The 11391-nt window shown below is 38.7% G+C and overlaps 1 protein-coding gene and 1 pseudogene across 1 annotated transcript in view; both read left to right on the top strand.

The window, feature by feature from the left end:
* Window positions 1–11391, top strand: part of LAMA2 (laminin subunit alpha 2) — a 395150-nt gene that overhangs the window by 244167 nt on the left and 139592 nt on the right. Inside the window, exon 34 of the mRNA XM_040449243.1 lies at window positions 9663–9774. Within this exon, the coding sequence (XP_040305177.1) occupies window positions 9663–9774 (112 nt within the window). The remainder of the gene's footprint in view (window positions 1–9662; window positions 9775–11391) is intronic.
* Window positions 4364–7420, top strand: LOC121013481 (UV excision repair protein RAD23 homolog B-like; annotated as a pseudogene).

The following is an 11391-nucleotide window of genomic DNA, read 5'->3' as shown; positions in this document are numbered from 1 at the left end:
TTTTTTTTTTTTTTTCCCCTTCCTCTCCCCCATGGTCTTCTGTTAAGTTTCTCAGGATCCACATAAGAGTGAAAACATATGGTATCTGTCTTTCTCTGTATGACTTATTTCACTTAGCATAACACTTTCCAGTTCCATCCACATTGCTACAAAAGGCCATATTTCATTCTTTCTCATTGCCACGTAGTATTCCATTGTGTATATAAACCATTTTCGACCCAATCCAATTCAGTTTCCTTGTATGACCTCTCTCTCTCTAAGCCATATTTGACTACAATTATTATTCATATGACAGAGTAAACTCTCTGAATCACGGATCTGATCATGTCACTTTCCTTCAAATTCTACAACAGCTCTCCATTTTGTTCAATATGACATAGAATGCTCTCCCGTTGTGATGTGATGTGATTCTTGCTTAACTCCCCAGCCTCATCTCTCCCCCAGCTCACAGTCTGGTTATCTGATGCACTGAACATATAAGCCAGAAAGCTAGGAATTTTTCTTGGTCCTTTTTCTTCCTCACTGTACCCCCACTTATTCAACTCATTACCAAATGCAGGAGGTTCCCCTTCTTGTATGGATTTCATCTCCGCTAACCAGCTCTCATTCGATCTCTGTAACCTTTAGTTTGGAATTAACATATTGGCTTTCTACCTATTCCTTTTGCTTTTACTCCTGTTTTCCTTCCACTCTATTCTCTACAGTGTAGCCAGAATGCACTTTTGCTATTCCAAATTTGACTATGTCACCCTAGTGCTTAAACTCATCCTCCCAACTTCTCATTGCTCTTTGGTTAAAGCCCCAAATCCTATCTTTGGCTGCATCTCCCACTACTTGTGCTTCTGGATGTCTGCACTCCAGCCATACTGCCCTTCAGTTACCTCATCCCACCACCATAGAGCCTTTCCATATATGTTTTCTTTAGCCTTTGAAGTAAGTCACCTTCTCCTATATGTTGTTAACTTCTGTTAATTCCAACGAACCCTTCAAACCTCAGCTCATGGAACCCTGCCTTATGAGTTACATTTAAGGTGTGGTGAGACTCTTCCTATAACTGGCTTATACTACTGTGTTTTTTCTTCAGTTTGTAATTATATAAATTTATTTTCATGATCACTCAGCAAATACTTTTCTACTCCTCCAGACTATGAGTTCCAAAAAGGTAGGAAGTATGTCTTCTAAATATTTTTTCTCACCATGCTATCACCAATATCATGCACATAGTTCAGTAATATTTAGTTAATTGTGAATAATTTAAATAATAGCACTTGAACAACTGGCTGACAGGTATAAAAACTCAAAATAAGCATTGATTTTTAATATGTGTAAAACACACTAAAATCAGGCATGTATGTATATTTATATGGAGTTGGATATTTTACTTCCTTTGAAAAACATCTCCTAAATGTTTATCTACAAGGGGAATGCTAATAGACTGAATTATATAAAATATCAAAACTTAGCTTTATTTGCATTGTCTTTTACTGCCTATTTTTAAATCAAATTTAAAGAAAAATTGTTTCTAAAATAATGAAACTAGTTTTTAAATTTTTTAAGTGCCAACAATTTTGTATGTTTACCTTGTTTATATTTTTAAAAGGTTTAAGTTGATAACAGTGTTTTTTTTTTTAATTTCTGCTATTATATTTTAAAAGAGAGAGAAAGTGTATAACACATGATACTTGTTTGGTTTGGAACTTTCAAAACTGACACCTGAAATATTTAGGGAGAAATTACATAGAACTCACTTATTACCATTCCACAGGGTCACTTGGCTTTTCCCTGTTTCCTCTTGTGTTGTGTAATAGCTTGCCTGAGGAGTACTTCACCAACACTTAGACATACAAAACCGGTAGTTTTTGAAAATGACCCTTGAGAATAGCATATAAATGATTAGATCTGAAATTTAATTTTAGCAGGAAGCCATATAAGTCTGCAAATGCAAAAGTGGATGGCATCTAAGCAATGGTGTCTTTTCGCTGGTCAGATTTGCCCCATTAAATTCTAGCTTTAACATAAAGAAGGCAGAAAATGAAAGACACTAGTAATATCCAACCAAGAAAATTAGGTGCAGATTTCAAGAGGCACAGTGAAAACTGCTTGAGCTAAGGCGAGAAAGTAACAGGTATGTTGTTCAGAAGTAAATTAATGCGTGACTAATGGTAATGCATGCTGCTTAATATAAATACTCTTTAAAAAAAAAAAAAGAAAAAGGAAAAAAAGAAGAAGAAAAATAGAAGGGAAAAAAATACCCAGTTTAGTGAACTTGAATGTAAAAAAAGGTAATCAAAAGTAAGAGAGAAACACAAGGTATTGCTTAAGGCATCATTTAGAAAAGAACACTGGAAAGATTGTAGAACTGAGGTAAGAGGATGTAAAAATGAGAAAATCACAGACAGAGAATGAAAGGAAGATTGTACAACATAGTAGGATAAATGAGAAGACATTTGTCAAATATTCAAAGGACAAGATAACAGTGCATATCAGGGAAGATGACGAGGGAATGGAATGGTAATTTAATAAAATACAAGAAGAACCAAACTGAATCATATAGATAGCTCCTATCATGTAGTATTTAGCATTAATCTGTAACATTATCAATAGCCTGTCCTGGATGAAACTTTTGTGAATTTAGCTTTTACAATGATACCGCCATCTATCACCACTCCCCATAGCTGATAGTGCATTTGTCATAAGCTTCCTTTATGGAGTCTCTCATGGGTGGTTTTGACAAGGGTGACTCTTCAGCCTAATTACTGTGTAATAAGACATGACTTTTAAAAATATGTCTCTGTGATGTTCTGATATGGATTCTTAAATATGTTAATCTACTAAACCCTAGAGATTATACATTTAAAGGACTACCTAAACTTAAGGAGTGCCCCTCCTCCAACCCAGAATACTCAACTTTTTTCATATATTTTCCTAACCTTCCTGGATGTTAGCCAAATATAAGTTAGGGTTTGATACAGACAAAATATAAAGCTGTGAGATGGAAAATTTGTGTTTTGCCCCCAATTCCCTGTATGTATGAGTTCAGATATGCCACTTAACCTTTCCATATCTTCATTTTCACCAGTATAAAAAGAGGGATCATGTCCTCTGTGTATCTTTAGAGGCAGGAAGAGTAAATGAGACACAAGAGAGTATTATAAGCCCTTCTGAACACACATATCAATCCAAGATACAGTTGAGCCTGAGTAACTCCTCTTTTAGAGTGCTAATACTGTAAGTCAATGCCTTTTTTTTTTTTTTTTTTTTTTTTGGCCAAGAACCTCACATTTCTTCCTCTCCTGGAGCACAGCCAAGAGAGGCAGCTCTTCTAGACTCTGCAAGGGAAGGCCGTCTTCTTCCTCAGTAAGCACTGTGCTGGCCCTAAAGAGTTCTCCCTGCTCCCAACCCCAACACTGCCCTCACCAGCATAGTACTTGGAGTGTGATCGCAGGCCACTGTTTAATGATCATGGGCCCAGTACAAGGATGTAATGTGGTTGGGACTGGAGGCTCTCCTGCCTGGCTCTCCTCCTCAGCACTCAGCTGCAGCTCTTGAGCACAAGCTTCCTATTAGGCTCTGAAAAATGCCCAGAAACTGGCCAGCCATTCACATTCGCTGGCAAGCATAGCACCTGGCATATGGCCAGTTTGAGTGGTAATGGGAAGGCATAGAGAGAGAGATTCTTTCCCCTCCAACAGGCTTTAGAACGTCCAAGGAATTTGTAGTTGGTTTGATTATTATTATATCAGCTAATCACCCAATATCTACTCTGCCTGAAACTCTGAGAAATAAAAAGAGGTAAGACTTAGCCTTAGCCCCAAAGAGCCTAGATAGATAAGTCAAAACACCTAGCAAAATAATTACCCTATGGGGCGCCTGGGTGGCTCAGTCGGTTGAGCGTCCAACCTTGGCTCAGGTCATGATCTCGCGGTTCGTGAGTTCAAGCCCCGTGTGGGGCTCTGTGCTGACAGCTCAGAGCCTGGAGCCTGCTTCGGATTCTGTGTCTCCCTCTCTCTCTGCCCCACCCCTGCTTGCGCTCTGTCTCTCTCTTTCAAAAAAATGAATAAACATTAAAAAAAATCAAAATTTTTACGCTAAATAGTCATGAATGGTGATCATGATAGTTGTGTTTGAAAATCTGAAAGAGGGTTCCGCCAAGTAGCCAGCACCCAGAGCAGGCTGGGCGCAGAGCTGCCCGGCAGCACCATGTGGGTCACCCGGAAGACCCTCTGGCAGCAGGATTGATGTCAATGCAGGGGAGACTGTGGAAGAACTGGAGGAGGAGCTTGAGTCAGAAAAGGGGAATGAAGTCTTTCCCATAGGAATCATTATTCAGGCAAGGTCCTTCCTGATGATACTGCTGTAAAAGAAAATGAAGTTGGTGGAAAAACCTTGTGGTAGTTATGGTGGCAAAACCCAAAGCAGTGACGGCACCAGCACCAGCCACAGCCCAGCAGTCACATCCTGCCACCTCGCCACAATTAGCTCCTCCACAGCACTGGCTGGGGCTCAGGTCCCCACCCCCACCCCCACCCTACTTTGGCTCCCACTCCCACACCTGAACTCTTCATGCCAGCATTAACAAGCATCTTCTGAGCCCGAAACCTTCCAGCAATGAAACAAGAAACACCTGCAGAAAAGCTGGCAGAAACACCAGTGGCTACTAGCCCAACATCGACTGGATGGTACATCAGGAGATTCTTCTTGGCCAAACATTCTTTTAAGTTTATTTTATTTTGAGAGAGAGAGAGAGAGAGAGAGAGAGAGAGAGAGAGAGAGAGAGCACACTAGAGTGGGGAAGGGGCAGAGAGAGAATCTCAAGCAGGCTCCATGCTGTCAGCGCAGAGCCCCACGTGGGGCTCAAACTCGCCAATCATGAGATCATGACCTGAGCCGGAATAGAATTGGGCACTTAACCGACTGAGCCACCCAGGCGCCCCTTGGTCAAACCTCTGTGAAAATGCAACCAGTGCACATGTGAGGGTCTGTCTTGTGAGACCGTGATAACTGAGGTCATGTCTATGGGCTGTGGAAACTGAGGTCATGTTCATAGGCTGTGGAGGCCAGCAAATAATTGCAGCCCTGAGAGCCAGTCTCCACCACCCTGACAGAGCAGTGGAACACCTTTTTATGGGAATCCCGGAGGTAGAGGAAGTCAGGCTGTGGTTGCTCCCCCTCTGGTGGCTAGTCCTGGGGCTCCTCAGTGTTCAATGGCTGCACCTGCAGCAATGCCTACACGTTCTGGAGGACCTCCCCTTGAAGTTTTGCAGATAAGCCTTAGTTTCAACAGGTGAGGCAAATTATTCAACAAACTTCTTCCTTGTTTCTAGCACCGCTACAATAGGTCAAGAAAATTCTCAACTACCGCAGCAAATTAGCCAACACCAGGAGCATTTTATTCAGGTGGTCGGTGAACCAGTTCAAGTAGCGGGTAGTTGAGGAGGAGGGAGTGGAGGTGTCGGGGAGGAATTGCAGAAGGTGGAAGTGGTCCTGTGAACTACATTCAGGTAATACCTCAGGAATGAGAAAGTATAGAAAGATTACAGGTACTAGGATCTCCCAAAGGACTTGTGAAATGAGCATATTTTGCTTGGGAGAAGAATAAGAACTTGGAGGTCAGTTTCCTTCCACAGCAACACTTTGATGAAGATTGAAAGGGACTTGGGCTGATCGCTACAATACTTGGTGTAAGGTATGAGATTGTTGGGGGTGGGGATATAGGGCAGATATATATACAGTATGTGTCTGCTTGAATTAGCAGATGCCACAAATCCGTATAGTGTGTAAACTATTACACAACCAGAAATCAGATTTTTTACAGGTCATTATTTCTTCTATAAAAAAACTAGGTAACTTTTTCTGGGTGTCACCTTTTCTAGTGTATTGGATCCAAAAATTTAGTGTAATGCCCTGCTTTATATTTCTTTGACTTAACATTGATTTCTGAAAGAATCTTTGCTACCTAGAACCTACGGTCTCTATTTTGTGGGAGCCCTTGATAATGGCTTTGTGAAATTGAAAGAAATTGGATCAGCTGTAAACAGAAATGTCAAGTTATTGATAGTTATCGTTGCTTCTTCAAATGTGTATAAAGTTAATGTGTAAGAAAGCCGATTCTTTCAAGTTAAATAGTTGGTGGGGTTGGGGGGAAAGGAGAGAAGAGGAACTTCTTAAAATGTAAATAATTACTGACACATAAATTTTTTTTGATCATTGAATGTGAGGATCGGTACAAGAATAGGCAGAATTATCTCTCTGTTTACGTGTTTTTTTGGTTTGTTTTAGGAAACAAAATGGGAGGTGTCTACTGTTTACTTCATTGTTGTGTTGCAATAAAAGTTTCAAAAATCACCATTGCAGATTTGCTTTGGATGTATCCCTTTGTAAAATTTAGCACTTTGAGGCCAACGGAGAAATGCCACATTCACTCCCCTTCCCTTTCCCTCACCAGAAATGTGTTCATCAGCAAGTCACAAGCTTAAAACTGCTGCCTTTCTTTAAAGCCAGGAAATGCCAATTCAGTTCAGAAGTAATACAGATGTTTCAGAACTGTGTTCCTGATGTTTGTAAATATTTTTCCTAATTAGATAAGAATGTATGACCATTGATGTCATTAGGATTGTATTGCTTTCAAAAAGAGGAGGACAGAAGTATAATGCAGCATCGTGTATTACATTGGATAGACTGGTAAAATCTTTTGGAAGAATTGAAAGATGCAGCTGGAAAAGTATCTTGGAAAATATATAATCAAGATATCTCATGGCATATTAAAAGAAAACTTTTAAGAGCAAAAAAAAAGAAAGAAAAGGAAATGTAAGAAAGGAAAGCATGAGCCAAAACAGTTAGGGATGGCTTCATAAAGGTTAGGTAGGAACTGACTCTTAGAGGCTGGATTTATTTTAAATAATTCGAGAGAGGTTAAGGAACAATAAAACAAAAGCTCTTTCTGGAAGTGTTTATAGAAAAATAGGCAATAATAATGGTAACAAGGTTGGCAAGACGTGTTGGGTAATTGTTTAATCATTTATTGAACGTTCAGTCAATATTTGCTAGTAGTTAGGCATCCTTCGAAGAGCTGGATATAAAGTGAAGAGCAAAACAGACCAAGTTCCTGCTCTCTTACAGCTTGACTTTTAGTCAAGGAGGTAACCCATAAATAGGGAAGCCTTAAAGTAATTCTAAAATGTTTGGTACTATGAAGAAAATGTTCTGCAGAAATTTGAAAACCTGGCTAGGTGCCCTGGGAATGGCCACACCAGGAAGGGCCACTGAAGCTGAAAAATGACACAAGACAAGGATCGTCTCTGAAAAGATAAGAGAGAAGTTCATTCCAGGCAGAGACAGCAGGATCCCAGAAGGCCCTAAGAAGGAAAGAATTTGGCATATTTCACATGCTAAATAGAAGCTGGGGAGTTTAATTTCATAGGGTCTTAATGCCAATTTTTTTCACTTCTTTCTTACCATAGGTCATGTCGAATTCATGACCTCTTACTATTGGAATGCTCATATAATCAATCAGTACCACGTGTGTAAATGATGACTCTTACACATTATTGTATGAATTAATTAGGAAAGTAGAAATCAAGGCAGGGGATGCTATCTTGATCATCCAGAATTTAAAAGAGACAGTGTATCAATATACATTTCTTTTTAAAAAATTAGATACTCTCAGCTATTAACCAGAATTGGTAGCCTTCATGGTGTCAATATGTAAGTTATGATCTTTTAGTAATATAGATAAGATATTGATAATAAATTTTATTTTTTTTAATGTTTATTTATTTTGAGGGGGAGAGAGAGAGAGAGAGAGAGAGAGAGAGTGCGCGCATGAACTGGGGAGGGGCAGAGGGGGGGAGAGAGAGAGAATCCCAAGCAGGCTCCATGTTGTCAGCACAGAGCCCAATGTGGGCTCAATCCCACAAACTGTGAGATCATGACCTGATCTAAAATCAAGAGTCAGACGCTTAACCAACTGAGCCACCCACGTGCCCCAGATTTTAAGTTTAAATTATAATGTACATTTTCTGTGTGGTAACAGATACTAGTGCTGGTGATACATTAATTCTTAAGATACTTAAACATTACCAAAATGTAGATCAAGTCCCTTATTATATTCTGTGCAATCTGAAAATAGGAGTGATATTATAGAGTACAGTCAAGTCCATCCTAGACAAACATCTACAACAGTTTAGAAGGCCAAGATCTTAAGCAGTTGACATTAGTAATTCAAAAGTAACGTTTAAAAAATTACCTGTATGAGTTTATGCATGTGGTGTGTATATGTACAAAGTAACGACCTATTGATGAGAACCCTCCAAATAATTTTGTATATTTACTGCAAACTGTAAAGAGAAACTTTTAAAACTTCCAATGCATCTTTTCATCCTTCTGCTTGTGATGGTAACATAGGTTGAGGAATTAGACGATAACTAGACTTTATATTCTTTTATGCAAAACCTTGAAGACTGGTCATGAATTAAAACTCTAACTGCCCCTAGGAAATCACAAAATGCAGTATAATTTCTATAACATCTCTTACCATGTTCTGTATTGGCCAAGCATTTAGTTCTATTTTAATTTCTATTTAAAATCCACTTATGTATAAAAAAATGTAGAATCTCTGGGCATGTCTAGAATGCAAGTACTATGGTACAGGATTATAGACTATTAATACTCTGCCAATTTGGACCTTAGTCAAGTTATTTTAAGACAGTTTGTGATGCGTTAATTCATTATCTGTAGTTAGATTATCCCTATCTTTTTAGTAAAAAAAAAAAGGCATATTTATTAGCATATGCATATGCATAGAATTATGAAATGTAACCTATTTCAAGGTGCTCTAAACCCTATAGTATCTTTTAAGAAACTTTGAATGTTACACATGCCATTTTTATTTGACTAAATATAGAGTATCTCAACTATGAACACATTAAATGGATTCCTTTGTGTCAAGTGGCATCTTCATTGTGAATGAAGGTGAAAATGTACCAGGATAACCTTTGGGAAGTGAGGCTGTTTGTGAAGTTGTTTTATTTTGTTGATGATGATGTATGGTTTTGCGATTAACAGTCATCTTTTCTGGGGATGACATGGGTGAAGTTAACATTTATTCTTCTTTAACGTTTTACTGGCATCTTTAGAGTGTTACAAAACATGCATTTACTACTTGGTAGCTAAGCATTTCTCCCTCTTTGTTTCTTTAATTAATGTATTGATCTAAACTGCATCTATAGGATCAAGCTTATTGAGACAGACTGCCTGTGTCTCCACAAGAGATCATTGCTGGACTCCACGCTTTTTCAGTAAATAAAATATGGACAAAACTGCAACATGTGGAGGTTGAAGAATCCATTAAAGACTTTTGGCAACTGTACCTTAAAGATACTTCAAAAATAATTGTGTTTTATCGCTTCTTTTATGTCATTGCATACAGCAAGGGTTTTAAAAAGACCAAATACGGCTCTCTGATTTCCATTTAATGGAAGAAGTAATAAAGTTTAATTGTGTACTTGAGCACAGGGTGTCATTTCCAGTATATCTGATCAATAATTTATCGATTGCCTTTGGCTCGGAGTAATATTTGAAAGAAAATGTAGCCAGTGGGCGCTTATCTAGCTGGAGCTTCATCATCTCAATTAATTATGCTTTTCCTGAATTTGGATCATTAGGCGACCAAAGTGACAGCAGATGGCGAGCAAACTGGACAGGATGCTGAGAGGACCAACAGGAGAGCAGACTCCTTAGGAGAATTCATTAAGGAGCTTGCCCAGGATGCAGAAGGTATTAGAATCATTTAATTTAATCATTATGTCTCCCAACAGAAAAATAGAAAAAGGGATTACACAGGACTGGAATTTCTCCAGTAACAGATAACATTTATCAGTCTGAGGGTCAGGTTTAAAAAGTATTTTGGTTGATATATTCAAGGGCGTTGTCTGCTGAGAGTCTGCAATCTACAGTGTTAAATTAGGGACAACAGCGAATTAGTAATCATGAGTGCAGAGTCATGGAAAATTAAATGTGGTCCCTTAGGAATGCTTTAATTTTTGAGGAATGGCTATTCTGATTAAAGAACAAATAGATAACTTATGCCTTGCTATTGTTTGTATTCAAAACCAAGAGATTGTTAACTTTTTTAAAAAGCTAATTTTAACATTCTACTCAGTACATTAAAGCAGCACTTTAATTTCTCAAAATGGCTTTTAAACTACTTGGTGCTGTTTTTAATGAACATCTGGTGCTTGGTGTTTGGATTTGCTACCTTACCAGAAGCTACACTGCATTTAGTCCATAATTCTCTAGGAGCTGGTTCTTGGCATCTACCAATCTGACTGAAGATCAAAGTGGAAGCCATTTTGGGGCTAAAGCCCAGATGAGAAAAAGAGATTTAACAAAAAAACTAGATCTTCAGTATATATTAATATAAAATAAACATGCATGCATACTTAGAAAGGAGGAAACATGGGGTTTTTTTTCTCTAAAAAAAACATTTTTATTGCTCTACGGTGTATTTTAGATATTTTGCTTTGTAATATAGCCAAATAAATCAGGACACGGGATAAACTTTAAGGCAGATGCTGACAGGTAGTTCTTAGGAATCACTGGCTAAGAAGAGACCGAAACTCCCAAAGATTTCCCACTGCAGGAAGCAACAGAGTTTTAGTCTGAGGCAAATAATCTGAGGCAAAACATGTCAGGATCTGGAACATTCTACTGGAAAATTCTTAATTAACTCATTATGGTTTATCCTCTGCTAGATGGAGTTATTGTGCTTTCCCTGGTTTTATTTTCCATTAATGCTACTTAAAGTGTTCTCCAGCCAGCACTCCCTACCCCCTCCCCCAACACACACACACAAAACATTCCTTCTGCTTGGATCCATGAAGGCAATGGTCAATACCCCAGTAACTTTCCTTTTCCTTAACCTCAATCTCAACCACTCAATACTTAGCAGCCTATCCTGGAAACTTATTTTGAAATCATTTCAATCAAATATTCATACCTAAGAGTAAATGCTAGTACATGTTTTCAATAGACTCCAACCAACATTAGCACCGCTAATTCATTTTCCCTGCGTTGCACCCACCAGCCAGTTTGTGCACAGGACAAAGGCACCAACAGGGGGCAGAGTGAGACAATATTTAGTCCAGGTTTTGCTCATCACCCACAATCTATCCGTTAGAGAAAAGGGTTATGTATCCCCCCCATAGGTGTCTCCCATTCTCTCCAGTGTGCGTCAGTCAGACACTCAGGTCGTGTCTGTCCAGACAGGACACATTTTTTTCTAATTCATGTGAAGTGCCAGGTGGGATAGCTGTGATCTGTACCTGAGAGAAGTGTGGACATTGCTCCCTTCTTCCAGTGGGTGCTAATGTAAATGATAACAAAAATAATAAC

The sequence above is a fragment of the Herpailurus yagouaroundi genome, unplaced genomic scaffold (assembly GCF_014898765.1).
Source record: "Herpailurus yagouaroundi ecotype Mexico unplaced genomic scaffold, PumYag 198, whole genome shotgun sequence".
NCBI lineage: Eukaryota > Metazoa > Chordata > Mammalia > Carnivora > Felidae > Herpailurus > Herpailurus yagouaroundi.
This window is presented reverse-complemented; position numbering and strand designations above follow the sequence as displayed.